At 39.5% G+C, this 20,748-nt stretch overlaps 1 protein-coding gene across 1 annotated transcript in view; it reads right to left on the bottom strand.

Annotated features, from left to right (window-relative positions):
* Positions 1–3,972: 3,972 nt before the first annotated feature.
* The window catches only part of LOC148040751 (diacylglycerol kinase 3-like), a 90,349-nt gene continuing 73,573 nt past the window's right edge, over positions 3,973–20,748 (bottom strand). The window contains exons 12-14 of the mRNA XM_087664878.1: positions 20,318–20,442; positions 6,105–6,157; positions 3,973–4,124 (exon numbers count right to left, since the gene is read on the bottom strand). Coding sequence (XP_087521004.1) covers positions 3,973–4,124; positions 6,105–6,157; positions 20,318–20,442 — 330 coding nt within the window. The remainder of the gene's footprint in view (positions 4,125–6,104; positions 6,158–20,317; positions 20,443–20,748) is intronic.

The following is a 20,748-nucleotide window of genomic DNA, read 5'->3' as shown; positions in this document are numbered from 1 at the left end:
ATGGCCACAGGGGTCAAAAGGAAAAGAGTCAGCAGGGTCAAAGAACTCTTCTTGACCAAACTCTTCATCAGCATCATCTGTTTCATCAGTCATCATAAAAGCATGTGTATCCTCAGGTTCCTCCTCTAAGTCCTCAAATACCAACATGCTGTGAACCCATGCCTTAGCTTTTCTAAAAGCACATTTTGAGGCATGATTAGCTGTATACTTCTCGCCACACTTGAAACAAAGCCGTTTTTCCTTTCTTTCTTTATACAAATCCATGGGAATGGACTTTGGACTACCAAAGGCTGAAGCATTTTTATTTCTATTATCCCCTTGCCTATTATCCATTCTTGGGCTGTTTGCTGTCCTTAAATTACCTTGTGATCTTGAGGCATTAAAAGTGGGGTATGTGGGGATATTTGGAGTGCTGAATGGCATGTTACCACCACCATAACTTGCCCCAAACCGCCTCAGCCTTACAGCACCTCTTTGCTGTCCAAAATATGACTGCATATATCCCCTTTGCTGCCCAAACATTGGCTGAGACGCCCCTCTTTGTTATCCATGCTGAAGTGAAGCATCCTGGCGATACTTGCGAGAGTACCTCTCAGCTAATTCAATAGCTTTGAACAAATACGATGGGTTTTGAGTTGAAACATCAGCCGAGAGTTGGGGATCCAGCTAGTACACATACTTCTGTAACTTGGTATCATCACTAATCGACTCAACATATAGGTAAGGTTGAGGAACTGATTTGTGTACTCTCTAACAGCAAGACTATGTTGTTCAAGGCCATACCATTGGTGGGCAAGCTATTCTTTCTCCACCACCGGTGAGACAAATACTTGCACCATGAGTGCTTTGAATGCTTCCCATGAGTTCACTTGCTGATTTTCTCTTTTAATGTACCTCCACCATGTATGTGCAAATCCTTCCAAGTGGATTGTTGCAAAATGGATCTTTTGGTCATCATTACAGGGCAAGATGTCAAAATAATCCTTGAGCTTGGAGAGCCACTCTTCGAGTTCAGCTGGAGAGGGAGACTGACCATTGAATTTTGAGAAAATAATCTTGTCTCTCAGCTCTCTTTCATGATTAGGTGGCTGTCCCATATGTCCAAACTGAGGCTGATCCATGTGGCTATCGAAAAATGAACCATTGTTAGAGAAATTACTGCCAAAAGATGGCTGAACTCGCATAGATGGCATGAGCCCTTGCGATGATTGAAAATTTCCCCTCATTGCATTGTTCATGGGCTCCTCTTGTCTATGTGAATGCTCCCCCTGTTCAAAAGTGCTGTTAGGGATGCCCATTCTCCCCAAAATGCCTTGGGAGTTCATATTTGCTGCATTCACTGATGGGCCCATCACTCGTTCAGTATGCATACCGGATCTATCCTCATGCTCCTTCCCTTTCATTTGGAATTCCATCCACTAAGTGAGCTGGGCAGCAAGGGTGTCCATACTGGTCTTCATTTGACCAATGCCTTCCATCAATTCTCTATGTCTCTCAGCATGCCTTGTCTCATGCGAACTGAGGGTGTTAGTGAGCGTGCTGAGGTCCCCCACGTCATGAGAGTAATCTTCATCTTATACCTTAGGGTTATTTTCAGCCCTCGAGGCACGTGCATCCCTTATTTGTTGCTGGAGGTCATCATTTTCCTTAGTTTTCCCCTTATTCCCTGCCATGGTTAGATGCAGTCCCGTTAGACCACCTGTCACTGTTTTGCCCATAACTTGAGCTAGGAAGCTCCGATTGGCCTACTTTTTGGTTCAAGTCGGAGCCAAGTATGCCTCTTCAAATTGAGCATAAGCACACTGCTACAAGTTTAATATAGAAACTTTTGTAATAGCAAATATGTGGCTATTTTATGCAGTCCTGCACCCTGTTTGAGAGCAGTAGGGGACTATTTTGGCCTGCAAGGGATGGGTAGTGCCCAACTAAAGTGTCAAACCAATAGGGCGTGTTGCTGAGGTCTGCAAACACTCTTTGGGGCCTACTCTTTAGTGCTGGTACTCACTCTTTACCTCTAAACTGACTGAAAGATGCCTACAGCACCTTGTAGGAATTCAAGAGAGCTAGAATATGGTCCCCTCGCCTATTGTATGTCTGCAACCGCTTCTCCCATGGCACCATACATATACATGGTCTGCACTATAACATCACTGCTGAGCATGAAAATGAACATTCCCATAACCGTATTACACACATATGAGCATCATACATGCACTGTTTGTTGCATTTACTGTCATAACTGCATACATGATTGCATGTGGCATTGATTCTCAGTCATACATCATTGCAAGTACATCAATGGTATATCCATATGCCATACACATCAATGGCAGAATCCCAAGTATATCAATATGTCATAGACATCAATGGCATCATCATGACATGCCAATTCTCATTGTCCCCAAAATATCCCTGCACCTGCAAACAAGTTCAGGCTCCGAATCACCGAGAGGTGGGCAAAGTGCCCCCCGAGCCAGGTTGTGCACCCCTTCAGGGTCTTTGATGGCAAGGGGGGTCACCCCTCTTTTTTCTTGCCACCTCACCTAGCATCGAGCTTTTTCCTCACTCGGAGTATATATGGCAGCCATTTATTAATTAAGCAATCAGCATGCTATGCATGGGGGCTTGGAAGTATTTCTTTTCATGAAGTGCATGGAATTGAGTTGGGAATAAGGAGAGGTCTTACCGAGCAGTGACTCACTGCTAACTCACCTCATTTACAATGGATTTCAAAGATTAATTTGTGCTCAAACAATCATCACAAGTCAAGAGGTTAGGGTGAGGCAATTGGTAAACAGTAGTGAGAATTTTCAGCATAGAATGGATCATTCTAAATGCAAGGAAGCCTAAGAGAGGAGTCAAATTAAATTGGCAGCATGTAAGCATTGAAATCTTGAAGAAAATGCATGATTGACTACTTGAATCTCTTCCAACAATAGGCTTTTAGGCTCAACAAGAGGATGGAATTAAAAGAGAGTTCAAGAGTCAATTACCTCTTTGATTGGTGAAGACGGGCTGAGAATCAATGGCCAATGTCCCATGATTTCTCTCCAATGCTCCCATTAGCTCCATGATGACAACTTCAGCCAAGAATTGAGTCTTCAAGCTTGATTCTTCAATGGGAGAATGAAGGGTTGAACTTCAATAGTTCTCAGCATGCCTTGAAGGTCATAGAAGAAGAATGCCCCAAAATCTCACCCCATAATGCCTTCCCATCTCCAAAGCTCTTCCAATTGGGTAGGCAATCTCCATTGATGGCAAGGAGTCCAATCTTGAAGCCCCGGGACCCAATCTTGAAGAGAAATTGAAGAAATTGAAGGTCGTGGTCTATGGCTATGGCTGCCCAAAATATACAGCTTGCATTCTTGCCTCCATCTTCAAATACAGGCTTCTTGATGCTTGCTTCTTCAAAGATTCCTGTAGGCACAAGTTCTTGGGACCAAGGAAGGCAAAAGCCCTCAAGAATTGGTGATTTTTGAAGAAGAATCCACGGCTGTCCATGGCCTGCACCTGTTAGGGTTTCAGAGGTTGAAGGATGTCCAAGAAGATGAGAAGGAGGCTTTAGACTTGCAAGAACCAAATGCTAGATGGTGGGGAAGAAGGCCAAGATGAAGGAGAAGCTTGGTGTGCTACTGTTTTTCCCATATTCCTACCCAAAAAATGTGCCACAAATTGCGGGCTATACACAAGAGGGAAGAAGGAAGCTCAATCACCCAATTGGGTACTTGACATGAAGCATGAGGCCTCTTGGAAGTTGTGGTAGAGAGCATCTGATCATTGGAGATGGAAGGAAGAAGACCTATGTTGTTTCTCCTCCATGGAAGCTTGGTAGGAGCTTGAGAATGAAGAGAGAGAAGACTCCATGTGAAAAGTAACCAAGACCAACTCTTCACTACTTCTTGTGACCACTATTTCTAAAAATTTACCTTCAAATTTGTTTAAAATGACCCACGAGCTACCAAATCCAATCTTCTAGCCTCCAAACTTGGTCCAAGGACTCCATTCATGCTCCTGACTATTGTCCTCCCAGTCCTTGCCCCTAGGTCCTTCAGTGCTCCTCCATTTTAGTGTCTGTCCCTGTGTACCTGAAGCTTCTTGGATTTTTAAATTGAAAAGGATGGTAACTGGGCATGTAAGGTAACCAAATGGATCAGAACTAGAGCTCTGATACCAGTTGTCATGAAGAGGACACGAGAGAGGGAGAAGAAGAGAGAGAGTGTGTGTGTGCAGAAGGGAGAGAAAGACTATAGGAAGAGAGAGAAAGAGTGTGATGAGGAGAGAGAAATACTAGAAAAGGAGAGAGAAAGACATAAAGAGAGAGAAAGAAGCCATGAAAACTGCGAGAGAGAGAGATGAAGATGAAAGGAGACTTGTATTATAATCTGATGCAAAAATCAAGTCCCTAACACCTTATATACTAGCCAGTGTAGCTAGTATTTCCTCCTTATTAAATCTCCCTCTCTTACAGGGGGTGTATTTGTTAATGGGATGCAGGTATGGAGATTATATGGATGGATGCGCTCAAACCTCAACTTGATGGTGATAGTTCTGATCCTATTCATTCAGACCTTACAGTATTCCCCATTTTCAAACACATAACAATTTCTTGTATGCTCCGAGAGGTGAGCCATGTTGTGGTGTACATTTTGTGGTTATATTTTGTTTATAGTATCATCCCTAGTCTAGTTTGTCGATTGTGTTAGAGGCATCTTTATGTGTACACACAACTACTATGTTGGCAATGTCGGGACTATGGTACCACTGCTATGCAGGAACATACAGGCTACACTTGCCAGTGCCGCAATTATGCTAGTGTTTTTACCCTTGAAGAGCATGGCATTGATCAATATCGGATGGATAGAGAACATCAAGAGTTTGCAAGATATCAAGTTGTTGTTTATTTGCTTCATCATATCTAGATCACCTTCAATTAGACAATAGCTATCCTTATTGAGACTATATTTTTCAGACTATGCTAAGGATTGCATGGGGACTTGGACAATCTTTTGCAGTGTGGCCTTTTCTTTTGCATCGACTACATAAGGGCTTGTAATCCACAGACCTTCTAGGGAGTGTGAGGATTTTATTTTAGATTTTTTTTTTTAGATTTTTCCATGTTCATTTTAATTTAAATTTGAAAAAAATTAACCAAACACAGTAAAAGAAAGAAAGAAAGAAAAAATTTAACTTACATCAAGATTTGTTTATGTCCATGCATGGTTAGGATAATCCTTTCCATGCTATGAGTTAGTGGTTCTCAAGCTTAGCTAAATGACCAATTCTATATGGGTGCAATGTTATAAATAAATAATGAGTGAAAGGATTATGACATATGAGGATTATTCTTTTTAGGGGCGTTTCACTATTTATCAATCTAGCCCATTAACAGTTTAGTCGTTATGGTTGAATTCTGTACAGATTTGATTATTGTTACAATTTGGCAACCACTATGTGTTTATCTTGACAATTCTTGGAGCTGCAATATCCACGTACATATACATGTTATTTCGTATATCTAACTTATCTACATATTTATTTGAAATCATGAAAAAGTAAGAAAATATTAGTTGAGTGGAATAATTTAGAATTTAAAATTATAAGTAATTATAAATGGAATAAAAATAAAAAATTAAAGAAATTAATTGAAATAAACATAAATGCTTCAGTATATATATGAGGGTCCACCCACAAGGTATGTAACAGTAACATTCGGGAGTGATATTTAGTGTAATGGTGTATGTGCATGACCTGGTGAATTTCATTGTATGTGGTGATTGACTAGGAAACCAATAGAGTTTAATCCTGTAACCTTATCACTTTCTTAGCGATGTTGTATAGTTGAGTAACAAGGTTCTCTCCACGAAATTTTGACTAGAAGTAGCATGGATGAGAGATGCTTGAGCTAAAATGTTTGAAAGTTCAACTTGGTGATGAATTCCTAGCCTTCTAGTCATTCCTATAAGTCAAGAGACTCCCAAGTAATTAACAATAAATTAAATTTGGAAGAATATACCTATTTATTCTTCTAGAAAGAAAAAGAAAAAAAACAAAAGAAGACAACCATTGCCTTTGAGGTCTTGGTAGGCTGTTGGGATTTCCTTTACGGGTGCCCTGCATCCGATACCTTGCATCTCTTTGGGGTGGGACCTTTTGGGAGCTGGAAGAATAAATATACTCTTTTGACTAACAAGTTATGCAAGAAAAGCTTCACAAGCATTAAAAGAAAAAAAAAAGAAAAAAATGGGAGTTAAGGGCCATTTACTAGTTGTTCTAGTAGAACATAGAGGTTTAACAGTTAAACCATATGAGTCTTATTTGGTATTGTAATATTAGCTTGCTTTGTACTAGTTCTTTGATAGGCATTGTAACTATCAGTGATGCTATTTCAGAAGTAATATTTCTAATAGGATGGTAGTGTGGCATTTCATTGCCTAGAGAGATTATTGTTGCTTAGTGACTCTAGAACACTTCCTACCTGGTATGCTTTATGCTTTGGTTGCAACTATGTTACGTACTCTAGTGGGGAGAGTGAGTAAGATTCATGTTAGATTACACACGTTGTTCTACAACTCAATTGAATCATTTGTGTTGCTTAATTTATCATAAGACACACATAAGTATTTTTACACATTTTCAGTGTCTCCTAGTCTTCTATGTGTTGTTTTGTAGATCTTGTAGCTATGCTCATGAGGATGCTTCGCAATTAAGTGGGGGAGAGTAGATTTTCTTTTTGACATTGTGAAGTGGTGCTCATGGTAGTAATGTTCGTGATGTTTCTGATCTAGCTATGCTCATGAGGACACTTTGAAACTAAGTGGGGGAGAATGCCAACCCCTAAAACTTGGGCAAAAATTGCAAAATTTTCAGACAATTTGTATTTTTTGACATATTGTTACCCTATTTTTTAATTAATTTTATGCAAATGCAATGGTAGTTGACATCTTTAAAGGACGTTGTCGTGCTGCTGCGCATCCGAGCCTTAAACACCTCCATTTTTGTTGTGCATCTGTGTTATCTTCTCGCATGTAGTTCATTATGTGTGATTGATGCATTAAGATAATCTATCCTTTTCAGTACCTGCATCCAATGTATATACTCCACTTGTGTGTGTGTGTGTTTCTGTTTGTATGCATGTTGTGTGTGTGTCAGAAAAATATGAAAAACTGATGCCAAAGGACATTATCAAGCTGTTAATTTCAATGATGATCTCCAAGAAAAGTGCAGGAAATCGTGGAATCAAAGGAAGCTTTGTAGAAGCTGACATTAAGCTATGAAGATAAAGGTTGCACGTGAACAAGGTCAATGTAATATGCGGGATAAAGCAGTTTTGAAGAAGATACATTAGCACTATCTACCATGGAGGAGAAGGGTTCATATGCCTTTTCCGAAGACTTTTTGAATGGAGGAATAAAGATTGATTCTTCCCTCCTTCTTGTGTATTCCCTTGATTATGCTAGAATTCGCCATGCCAATGAAGTCAAGACTGCAAAGAAAGGAGGGGAACGTCAATTCAATGGACTCTTGGATGTCTACAAGAAGACTCTTAGAAAGTTTCTATAAATTTGGGTTTGTGATGGTATTGACACCCACAGAGAATCTTTAGATTATCGACTTAAAGGTGACCGTCCGGATGGATCTAAGAGAAAAGCCTATAGAGCCTACTGTTTTGAGAGAAGGCTTTCCGTTTCGAAAATTGGAGAGAAAGATCAAAAGGTTTGCATCCTCAAAATAGCCTTATTAATGGTAAGTTGAGATTGGGGGCGCTCAAAATTCAAAAGGGGCGCATTGCTATGGAATTTAGGGGGGAAAGCTAAGAAAAGAGGGGGATCAGAGAGATCGAAAAAAAAAACTCTTACGTGAAGGAGATTGATGCTCCCAGCGAGGAGGATAATTCGGAATATTTATGCTGTTGCTTAGGAGGATTGATCCACTTCTGGAGAGGTGCTAAAGCTCTGTTTAGACGAAGAAAGCAATCGACAACAATTACAGAATCGCGTGTGTAATGGGTGGGTTTCGAACTTTAATTATGTCAGAGTCTCTGTAGATGGGGAACACCTCTGTTGAAGAGTTGATCGGATTCCATGGGAAGGAGGCGTTGGTTGATTGGGTCAACTCATGAGATTTTGGGAGTCAGGACTAGCGTGTCTTCGAGCCACAAATACATTGTCCTGGACGTCATCAGCCATGGCGATGATGAGTGGAACGAAGCTTTCAGGCAGAGCAGGAGGTTTTTCTTCCTCAGCTGAGAAAAGAAGATGAAGGTCTTCCGCAACAAGAAGAATCGAGGCAACACACCTTACGGTGGCGAGACCTTGGACCCTGCTCGACAATCGCATCCTTCGAAGCTATCTAAATGTCTGTGAAGATGTATCCTCCCGGTGGACAAGAAATGTCCTACACGGATCATATCTCAAAGCACAGCGGGGAGAAGGGATGTCTATGACGGAGCTCTTCCTTTCAGGACTTGTTTATTGGAAGCTGAGCATGAGGTCGAGATTATTCTGGATAAAGAATGTCGAGTGGAGAGGAAGAATCGAATCCACAGTTTGATGCTAATCGTTTGACGGAGGCTGATGAAAGCTCTGAAATTTAACACATTTCATATGAAAGAAAAGAAATAAACCTTCAGGACGATGCAGAGATATGAGGATCTGAATGTTCGCTGCATCGCCTTTCTTCCTTCCGAGCTTTCATTGCTCGATTGTTCATTTGAATGATCTTCTCAACTATGTTTCTGGTGTTTGTCTTCTCTTGCTTGGAGTTTTTTTCTAAACTCGCTCTGGGGAAGAAGCTTCAAGCTTGGATTGAGCATGAATCCACAACCAATCAGAAATAGAACATTCCAAGAATGCCAAGGAGTTCGCTGAGAAGGAAATGCTTTTTTTTTTTTGAAGACATCTACATTAGAGGCTACCAATGTTGAAAGTGCTTTTACAACTACGTTGACTGAAATCTATAGCATAGTCAGCAAGAAGTCTCTAGTAGCCAGTGCAGAATATGGCAATGGTAATGCGGCATCGTTAACAAGGATGAAGATTGTAGTATCAACAGAGAGTCAAGATGTCCAGTTGAAGAAAAAGGGCTGCTGTGCATAATTGGCTTCAGATTAATGTTTACAGAAAGTTACATAGAGTAGATGAGGCTTACAATAATCCTTGTCATTCAACTCGGATCATGAAGAGCTGCCCAGGAATAATAGTGAGTGAGCATCTATAGTTGAATGCAGTTTTCAGATGTGTTGTGGGTACATTTTCTACTGTCAAAGATTAAGGTACAGATGCTTGTGGTATAGCTTGGGTTGCTGCCCACAAAACTCCTTTGTTTTGACTTTGTATGGATTCCTAAAAATTTGTTCACAGAGATTACTACCCAGCAGGAATTCTTGAAAATTTGTTCATAGGGATTACTACCCAGCAGATTTTAACAAGTCTATGTGCCAATGGCAAAACTGATCTCGAACACCTGAATGCAAAGCTGGTTATGAGATACTACAGATTCTTCTGAACATGGACTTCATGTATTTTACTTCACAAGCAATATAGAGTACTTTGGCATCAAAAATTTGAGTTCTTCTTGTTAGCCTCTTTCCTTGCTGTATCTTGAACCCCGTGTTCTGCAGCTCTTGCATGAACTCTACGACATTTCTGGTGAACCCGACGTGAAACGCTGCGTCAATTTTCAACAAGATTGGAAACTCGCAAGAAGAGATGACAGATGACAATGTCATGAAGCATCTGTTTCAGTCATTTACAACCTATATGCAGCAGCAAGCTCACGCAAAGCGTGATAGTGATGCCATGGATGCCTTGAAAGCCGTCCAACAGGAGATGAAGTAGTTCAACGGCCAACAAGTTTTAACTTTCCTGCATTTGTATGAAGAAAAGATGAAGTTTTTTGGGGTTTCTCAAGACGTTTGGAGCCGCTACTTCTTGCGGATCGTGGTGCGCGCTCTTGAAGTTCGAATTTCAGAAATTCAAGGAACACATGCTAGTTGGGCAGAGTTTAAGAAGGCATTAAAAGATGAATACTTCCTGGAGGATACAGGTCTTATGAACCGCAGGAATTTCTTAGCATGGGTTTCTATGCCTAATAAGGGACTTTCAGTTACCGCCCTTCTGTGAGAGTTTGAGAGCCACTATGATCAGTTGGATGGAATTGAGCAGCAAGCTTTGGAGATGCAGAAAGTGGAATTATTTTTACAAGCTGCTGATGCTGATTTACAAGAAAAGTTGGATGATCTTTTGGAAGATCAAGCTACCGATTCAGGTTTAAAGACCGAGTGGAGACATGTCATTGATGCTGTGAATGCGCTTATTAAGAAGCAGCACAGGAGGGTACGATTACATCGTAATACAGGATCTGCATCTAAAAAATCTTTGGAGACCTCTACTTCTACCCCTGCTACAAGTTCTATGCCTAAGCCTACTCCTCCTGTTGTAAATCCACAAGTTCCTGTTGCTCCAGTGCCCTTATCAGTAGATGATGTTATTAAAGGCTTGGCAAATTTGACGATAGAGGCAGTTAAAGCTGAAGTTGGAAAGTTAAAAGAGCAACTTATGTCAGTACCTGCTGTAGCACCTGCTCCAGCGACTGCTTTTCCAGCTGGCCAAAGAAAAGGGAGACGATGTATTTGGTGCGATAGTACAGAGCACTAACACTGTAGAGATTGTGATGCTTTTCAGGAAGCGCGTAAGAAGAATGTAGTGTTCTGGGGACAAGATGGGAAGATATGGCTGACAGAGACTGGTGCTCCTCTTGACACGAACTTTGGTAAGAAGGGCATGAAGAAGCTCGTTGATGACATGGCTGCGCGATCAGCTTATTTGAGTGTTAGAGGAGATGCTTCAGCTTATGGAGTCCAGCTTGAGCAGAAATCATATGGAGACTCAGTCTTATGGTCCTCTGCCTTGGAGATAGCGAGAAGAGGGAAAGTTCAGGCATCCACTATGACTTGTGTGGGCTCTAGCATCCGAGGAGAAACGGGATGGGATTCTCCTGTTGATAGGTATTCTATTTTTGCTTATATGGCGAAAACACAGGGTTTAGATGCCATGGTTGAGGAAAAGAGAAGAAGAGATGAGGAGGGTCTCAGCACCTCCAAAAAGACTAGAGGGGGTGACTTTATTTCGCCACCTATTACAGCTCCACCTATGACGAGTTCTCCAGCTCAATCAGGTCCTGAACAACCTATGGGAGACAAGCAGATGAAAGAGAAGAGGCAACCAAGAAAGGAGCCATGATTCAAGCTCTTGTCAGACCTTGATATGCAGACGGATATGAGTAAGATTTTTCATGAAAGAATTTTGAATAGTGAAGTCACTTTTACTGTTGGAGAAGCTCTTGGGATTGCTAAAAGAGAAATACAGGATCAGATGCAGGATCTTTTGCGAAGGAAATGACATGCGATGGAAGGACCTGCTTTACAGGGATTATGGCATGGAGCTCTTGGGGAAGAGCATGATGATGCAGTGATGGTTGAGAATGCTTCTGTCAATCCGCAATTGGAGAAAATAGTTCAGCCTATGCAGTATGAAGATGATGATACCCCTATCCTCATTCCTCGCAGCCATTTTTCACGCAGTCATTGGGCTAGGGCAACCACTGAGACGGTGGTAAGGATTGGAGAGAAACAGATTCCTTTGGTTGCTTTAGTCGATCATGGTTCCGAGATTAATCTTATTGCTCGAGGTGTTTATGAGAGTGGCAAGTGGCCTATGGATGCAGAGCATGGTTGGCGCATGAGAGCGGCCAATAATACTTCTGGTGATATGCATGCTGCTTGTCCGAGCATCAGAATTTCTATTGGTAATGTTGAAGAGGATTATCATTGCTTTGTTCAGGATTCTTGCTCTTATCCGATTATTCTTGGACAGCCTTTCATTACAGAAGCAAGAATGGAGACGAAAGTGATGGATGACTGCTCAGCCTATGCACGGATATGCAGTAAGGATGGTATGCGAGCTGTTCAGTTTATGACTGTTGGAGTAAATCATCCGAGAAATAGGGACTCCTTGCGTGAGGCACCACTACCTGCGAAGGAGTTAGATTTTCATTAGGTACCGCTGTCTTGCGAGACGCCAGTGGTACAGTGCGGAGAAAAGAGGAGATCTCGCCTCCTGGCAGCCAGTCTTTCTCCACTAATTTAGTTGGTTTTTCTTCAGATAGTTCAGAGAGTTATCAGAAAATTTCAGATTTTTCTAGAGCTGCCAGGCAGTACATTGGTCGTAAGGAGAAAGAGTTGAAGACTGCAGGTATTTTGCAAGCAGAAGAGCATGTAGATGGGCTGTATGAAGGGATGTCTTATGCGGATACATTGTTTGAGATGGGAAATATGCTGAAAACTAATGTATGTAAGGGTTCAAGGATCATACCTGTGCAAACCTTGGATATGTTTTAGGAAATTTCTAATTTTATGCTGAAAATAGAGTTAGAGGCTGAGAAAACTTAGCAAACTGAATCTATGGCTGATCTTGATCAGCTTACAGAGTTGCAGAGGGCTGAAACCTTTCAGCCAGCAGAGTTAAATGCTGGAAAAATTCAGCATATGGAGTATGAGGCTGCATCATAGCAGTCCACAGAGCAGAGGGCTGAAACCTTTCAACCAACAGAGTTTAATGCTGAAACATTTCAGCATACAGAGTTTCAGGCTGCACCCATGCAGTCCATAGAGCAAAGGGCTGAGATCTTTTAGCCAACAGAGTTGAGAGTTGCAGAAAATTTGTAGAAATTACAGCAAAGAAAAGAGTGCCTGACTGATGCCAAGGTTGACACGAAGTATAAAACAGTTGATAAGAAGGCTAAGCCGGTTGCAGGGCCGCTTCCTCCTGATAGTGATGAGCAGATAGAAAAAGCTATGAAGCAGCCTATGTTGAGAGATCCTGCAAATATTGGACATAAATTTACAGCTCAAACTCTTGCAGAATTGAAGATTGGAAATGATGATTTCTTGCTTCCAGTGGAGAAAGAATGTTTTAGAGAGATGCTTGGACGTCATGGTAAGGCATTTTCTTTCTTTCCTCATGAAATTGGCTGCATTAGTCCTGAATTGGTTGCGCCTATAGTCATCTTCACTGTCCCTCATGTACCATGGAATATACGTCCTATACCTGTGCCTAGAGCACACTTGCCAAAGCTAATAGAGTTGCTGAATGAGAAGATTAAGATGGGGATTTTGGAACCCTCTTCTGCGCCCTATTCTAACAGGTGGTTTACTGTATCGAAAAAGAATGGTACCTTGAGATTTATTCAGGATATGCAGCCCGTGAACAGAGTGACAATCAGGAATGTGGGAACAGGTCCAATTGTGGATGAGTTTGCTAAGGCTTTTGCAGGATGAGCCATCTATTCTCTAGGTGACTTATATTCTGGTTATGATCAGTTTTAGCTTGCCTTGGAAAGCAGGGATATTACTACTATGCAGACACCTATTGGTCTTGTGAGGATGTGTACCTTGCCTCAAGGTGCCACCAACTCAGTTGCTCATATGATGAATGCTATGCATAGAGTTCTACGAGACTATATTTCGCAGTATACCATGCCTTTCCTAGATGATGTGCCTATTAAGGGTTGTGCAGAAGAAGAAAAGAATAAGAGTCTTGATCTGCGAGGATGTAGACAGTTTGTGGCTGAACACTTGGTTGCTTGTGAGCAAATATTGACACGATTAGAGGAGGTGAACTTGACTCTTTCAGGGCTGAAATCTGTCTTTGGTGTTAATGAAGTCATCATAGTTGGGCATATGGTTGGTTATTATGGTAGGAAGCCTTCACCTGCAAAGGTGGATGCCATAAGCAGGATTGTAGAGTATTGCTCGACTACTTCAGAGGTGCAGAGATTTGTGGGAGCTTGTGTATTTTACATGATTTGGATTCCTCATTTTGATCACATAGCAGATGTGCTCTATCAGTTGCTTCGAAAGGGGTAGAAGTTTCATTGGGATGAGAAGCATTCGAAAGCCATGTGTAAACTCAAGAAGCTGTTGCAGTCAGCTCCTACTCTTTGCAAGGCGGATTATCAGTGTGGACGACCAATCATGTTGACAGTTGATACTAGCCCTATTGGCATAGGATGGGCAGTGGTACAGGATGATGCTGATGGAAATTATCAGTGTGGACGGCCAATCATGTTGACAGTTGATACTAGCCCTATTGGCATAGGATGGGCAGTGGTACAGGATGATGCTGATGGAAACAGATATGCAATCCGTTTTGGAGCTAAAGTTCTTAATGAGCGGCAGAGGAGATATCCGCAGATTAAAAGAGAGTTGTGGGGAGTAGTCACTACATTGAAGTGTGATAAAGGGTATTTTATTGGTGCTTCAGTTGTTGTGAAAACAGATTGTTTGCCTTTGCTTGGCCTGATTACTAGTTGTTCGACTCCAGATATAGTGATGCTTCGGTGGATTGCCTATATCAAATCATTGAATCCAGAATTTCGACACATAGCAGGAAAAGATAATCCAGTTGCTGACATGCTGTCTAGAGCGAGATATGAGGATGAGGAGTCAATGCTTGCAGAAGATGATGAGACAGAGTTTGCAGCTTCTGTCCTTGTTCATGATTGTCATGTATCTACTGTTGAAGCCTTTATTGAAGAACTCTATGTTGGCGAGTGGCTGCAAATTGGACAATATCTAAGTTCATTGACTCGAAGAGCTGATTGGACAGATGATGAATTCAAGAAAATCAGAAGAAAGGCTTATGGGTATTTCTTGAAAGATGGTTTTCTTTGGAAGCATCCAAAGAAGAGATGCGGCCTACCCTTGAGAGTAGTTTGTGAGGTAGCGATGCAGATACAGATTATGCGAGAGTTTTATGAGAGTTATTGGGCTGGTCATAGAGGTTTGTGGGCTACCTATGAGAAAATCAAAGAAAGATACTGGTGGAAAGGGATGTATAAAGATGTTTTCCACTTTGTGGAGACTTGCAGGGACTGTCAACTCTACTCTTTAGTGTGGCATCGTGATGAGTTGCATCCAACCTATCCGCTATGTATGCATTATAAATGGGTGGTTGACTTGGTTACTTTGCCAGTGGGACTTTGGCAGATGAGATATCTTGTCTTGGCTAGGGAGGATCTTACAAACTATGTTGAAGGCAGATCTTTGCGGATGAAGACCACCACTACAGTATGTAAATTCTTGTTGGAAGTAATATTTTGCAGGTATGGATGTATAGGCAAGATTACTGCTGATCGTGGAGAGCTAGATGCAGATGAAGCTAGAGAATTTTTCTCACAGCTTGGGATTAAGTTGGCTCTTACTACTGCTTACAATCCAGAGGGAAATGGCAAGAGCGAAAGAGGACATCCGCCGATAGTTAAGGCATTGGCAAAAGCTTGTAGAGGTCGGATTCGAGATTGGCCGAGATTATTACCTTTTGCATTGTGGGCAGACCGCTCTACACATAGCGTGACTACTAGATATATGCCTGCAGAGTTGATGTATGGGCAAAAACCTGTAATGCCTACAGAAATCTGTGCTCTCACGTGGAGTGCTCTTCCATGGCATGAGAATTTATCAAGGGAGGAGCTACTAGCTCTTCGGATTCGTCAACTAGAGAGAAGGACAGAAGATGTGCAGCTAGCAGTTGATCATTTGAAGGCAGCCCGACTCAGAAACAAGGACAGGTTTGATTTGAGGCATCGCTTGCGGCCTAGAGCCATAAAAGAGGGAGATTGGATTCTAGTCTACGACAGTAGCCTAGAGAATCAGCATAGTAGCATGAGAAAAATGGTTCAAAGATGGTTTGGACCATATGAGGTGAAATAGGTTTTTGACAATGCTACCTATGAGTTGGCTGAATTGGATGGGACGGTATTGAGGGTGCCCATTGCTGGAAAACGAGTCAAGATTTTCAAGAGAAGAGAAGATGAAGAGTATGCACTTGAAGCATTGGCAGAAGAAGAGCAGGTAGAAGAAAGTCTAGCAGAAGAAGCAGAGAATATGGATGATGAAGCTGATGGAGAAACAGGTCTACCAGAAAACTGATGAAGGACTGGACCTGTTTGTGGACTTGAATGATCCTGGATAGTTGGCTCATCCGGGATGCGCAGGTTTAGAGGGGGTGGATGTCATGCTGCTGCGCATCCGAGCCTTAAACACCTCCATTTTTGTTGTGCATCTGTGTTATCTTTTCGCGTGTATTTCATTGTGTGTGATTGATGCATTAAGATAATCCGTCCTTTTCAGTACCTGCATCCAATGTATATACTCCACTTGTGTGTGTGTGTTTGTGTGTGTTTCTATTTGTATGCATGTTGTGTGTGTGTCAGAAAAATATGAAAAACTGATGCCAAAGGACATTATCAAGCTGTTAATTTCAATGATGATCTCCAAGAAAAGTGCAGGAAATCGTGGAATCAAAGGAAGCTTTGTAGAAGCTGACATTTAAGCTATGAAGATAAAGGTTGCACGTCAACAAGGTCAACGTAATATGCGGGATAAAGCAGTTTTGAAGAAGATACATTAGCACTATCTGCCATAGAGGAGAAGGGTTCATATGCCTTTGCTGAAGACTTTCTGGTTATGAGATACTACAGATTTTTCTGAACATGGACTTCATGTATTTTACTTGACAAGAAATATAGAGTACTTTGGCATAAAAATTTTGAGTTCTTCTTGTTAGCCTCTTTCCTTGCTGTATCTTGAACCCCGTGTTCTGCAGCTCTTGCATGAACTCTACGACAACGTGTCTTTGCAGTCTAGAATAAGGAAATTTCAGGTTCAAGGGAGCTTCCATAGCATGAGAGAAGGGTAGACTTGGAGACAAAATGTGATAGATTTTCTTAGGTGGTAAAACAATAGAGTCCTCGCCAAAAGGGAATAGTTTGCATTGCAATGGTGTAGTGTTGTGGAAGATCATTAAGGATTTTTTCCTAGAAAAAAATGAGATATTTTTGGATTGATTTTTATTCATGCAAGTAGTCCTGAAGACTAATCTCTCAGATAAAATGATTCTAGTTTGAACAAGTAAAGGTGTGTGACTAAAGTGTAAGGTCTCCTATTACTTTATTTGGGGGGTGTTCTTTCTAACATAGGTTAATTATTGCAAAGGTTAAAAAACCTTGGTAGAAAAAAGAAGGTAGAAAGTTGTTGTAAGTTGACGGGTTAGGGGAAAAGGATGGGAGAGGGCATGAAGGAAAAATGGCCATGAGGATAGGCAAGATGGGAGGCAGCCACTAGCAAGGCTGCCATGTGGAGGGAAAGAAAGAAAACCATGTTCTTGATTATAACCAACGAAAAGAAGAGAGGGTGCCATCATTTATACCAACGAGAAGGATAGAAAGCGGAGGCAATGCATCCATCTTCATCATTAAGCATATTTTGTCTTGATCATGGAACCACACTTTCGCCAGAAAGAAGATGCTCTGTTTTGATCCTCCAAGTCCTCCATTAAGATGCCTTCATAGTCGTGAACAAGAAGATACTCTCTTTTCTTTCCAAACTTTTGGAATTAAACTTTGACTAAAAAATATCTAAAGCCTATTTCACCTGAACTAGTTAGGAATCATTTTTATAGAGTGTGAGACTAAGTTTGAATTAGAGATAGAAGAGGATTGTTGATCTGAGCACTAATAGGTTGAATTCTATTGTTGGACTGTGGAGACAAAAATTCCAAAGATGCAATTATGACCCATAGTATGAAAATCTATTAATTTGTCATATTTAATATTTTTAATCTATTTTTTCAAATCCCTTTTATGCATTTTATGTATTTAATATGAGTTTTAAGTCCTATTTAATCATTTTAAAAAAATAAAATGATCTAAACTCATCAAATTCATCAGAAATAGACATTTAATAAATAAATAAAATATACAAAAGCATAATAGTACAAAAATATATTTTTTCATTAAAGCATATGCTATGAAAAGGATATCTAATTGTTTTTAGATTTTTCCAATAAGGTTTGCTATATTTTAAAATTAAAAAATTGACCGTTTTAAGTAATAAAAAGAGTTTTATTAGTTCAAAAATATGTATTCTCATAAAAAAATTATGATAATTGGTAGAAAAGTTAAAAATAAAATTTTCAAAGTTTTATGAAACTTTTAAGATTTAAGAGAAAGAGACACTAGTTTAAATACATTTTTAAAAGAATTATTTATATAAAAACTTATTGTTTACAAATTGTATGGTAAATGAAAGTATATGCGTACTTTGATTTGTGACATAAAAGGGTATTGGGACTGAGTAATAGTTTTGAATGAGAATTTAAGTCAATATGATTTTATCTTTTTCATGCAAAAGAGACAATGCAAACAGTTAAGTTACAAATTTGACGCTATATTTAGAAATAGTTTCTTTATTTATATCAATAGGTTAGTGATATGGGGGTCGAGCCTCAATGCTGAATTTAAACTTTAAAACTATATATCAATTTATTTCATCATGAACACAAATTTACTAATTTTTCAATAAGAAAAGACAAGAGAGGAAGGCCAATAGTGTAATTTTTCAATAGGAAAAATTTCTAGGTTTTAAAAATGGACTCTATATGTGTACACAAGAGAGTGAGAAAGGAAATTGTTTTTATCTTTTTTTTGTTTTTTTAAAAAGAAAATTAAAAAAAACATCTCTATCGAGACTTAAAATAAATTAATAAATCAACCATTAAAGTGCAACGATGAGTCATATTTTACGAAGAGCGGTGAAATTTTTAAAGGGGAAATTAAGATTTAGGGATTTTTGAAATGTTAGGTTGATTTGTTTTAATTCTTTGCTTTTGAATAAATAAAAAGGAATTAATTTATAAAAGATGGAGAATGACATAATAAGAAGGAATTTCAACGAAGGTACACTGATAGATAAAAAAAGAACTACATTCTGAAATAACTCCTTTAAAGTTAAAAAAAACAATCCACTAGATAAACCACCATGAGTACAGTAAGGAGTAAATTATGAGGAGTCACCCCTTGAAAGATGGGGGCGAGGGGGGGGGGAGAGAGGAGTCATAGTTAGCTTAGAGTTAGAATTCTAGTGCCAATCTAGAGACCTAGCTAATAGTCATTGTGAAAAGTGATTTAAATGGAGCTGAGCAAGTTTACTTAGTTCACAGACATTGTGCACTATTAGTTTGACTACTACAACAAAAGAGTGTCGTAAATAGTCAGAAGGTTGACTCAAATCATAGAAATTAACAATAAATCCCACCTATCTTATGCAACAACTCTTAGGAGTAGGCTTGACATTTTGGCTTCAAATGGCTTGGCTTTTTGCTTGTCACATGTATGTGTGTGAGTGTATGCATGTGCACACATGTATATGTCTAAAAGCGTATTTATGACCAACCCCTAATGACTTCACAATAACTTTATTGATGTTAGTGCTAGTACACCTTGTTCTAATATTTTACCCTCAAAGATAAGTTCACCTTGTTCCAATGCTAGTATACATGGTTTCAATGATGCTAAGTCCTTATGCCCTCAAGGATAAGTTCATACCTCACTCAATTGTTCTTTTATGTGGTCAACTTACGAATAAATCCTCCCATGCATTACGTTTTAGCCTCTTCAAATTGCAATAAGTTGGGCTCTCATATGCATCAAAACCCTTTTAATCGGTTTTACTAGCAATTGATAAGACCCATACACTTATTCACACACTCATTTCTTACCAATATGAAATCCTTTTCTTGTAGTCACACTTTGACTGATTTCCAATTACTTAATGTACTTGATCTCACCAAATAGTATGTTGTTGTCATACATTTGCAATCCTTCACTTACCTCTACATTGCCATGTGGTGACATTGTACTAGACATTGCTTAGTTTTAAGCCAAGTGACTAAATGCTATTGTATAACATGCTTTCACATCCTTTAGATGGCCTCACAATATGTAGCATATATGATACAATATCTTATTATTCTCATTAGGGGGGGGGGGAGGGATGGGGGTCCCTTAATGAGATGTGTACCTTTCACATGAGTTCAAAGAAGGGGCTTTTAATATGTGATTCTTAAAAATATATAGTCATAGAAGGGGTTGATTTTAAGGATTTTGAAAAAATATTACAATTTTTTGAAAAAAATAAGTTTCTTTTATTAGTGAAATTTTGTTAATAAATAATTTTATAAGTTGGCCTTAAACACATGTAATATATAGGTTTTATACAAAAGCAAGACCCCATGACATGACCAATCTACACACAACTTTAGTGTTATATGATCAATAATAGCTCAAATAAAGGATATCAATCTTGCAAATTACATGTACTTTAAATGTTAGATTCTATGAAAAAATAGACTTTGAAATTCAAAACATGTGTTGATAATATGTTCCTTTGATGTATTAGGGTGCTTTTAACATGAGAGACCTTTTGGGTGCTTGATTAATTTCAAATATTATAGGTTGTTGATACCCATCAATAGGTTGCCACCATGGTTCTCCATCCATCTCCATAAAAGCTTCTTTCATTATTTTTATTCTCACAGCTACACCCTAGAGAAACAATAAAGAGCATAATGAGTCCATTTACTATTTTAATATAAAGAGCTAAAAAAGGGTACAACATTGAATATAGCCTATCTATTGATAAATCCCATTTAAGACATGCAATCACTATTGATTAAGAGTCGAAAAAGGATATGACAATGATAAATGGTTATCCCTTAAATGTATCTTCCATCACATATTTATTATCATTGGTATATTTATTTAATCATATGGATATAATAAAAAATAACTAAACCCTACCTCTGATGGTACTTAGTAAACATTGCAAATATACAAGCATACTTATTTGCT

Source organism: Lygodium microphyllum, chromosome 2 (genome assembly GCF_053477565.2).
Source record: "Lygodium microphyllum isolate KBCC chromosome 2, Lygodium_microphyllum_v1.1.10, whole genome shotgun sequence".
In the NCBI taxonomy this organism is placed as follows: Eukaryota; Viridiplantae; Streptophyta; class Polypodiopsida; order Schizaeales; family Lygodiaceae; genus Lygodium; species Lygodium microphyllum.
Note: the sequence above shows the minus strand (reverse complement) of the source record. Positions and strands in the feature narration are given on the sequence as shown.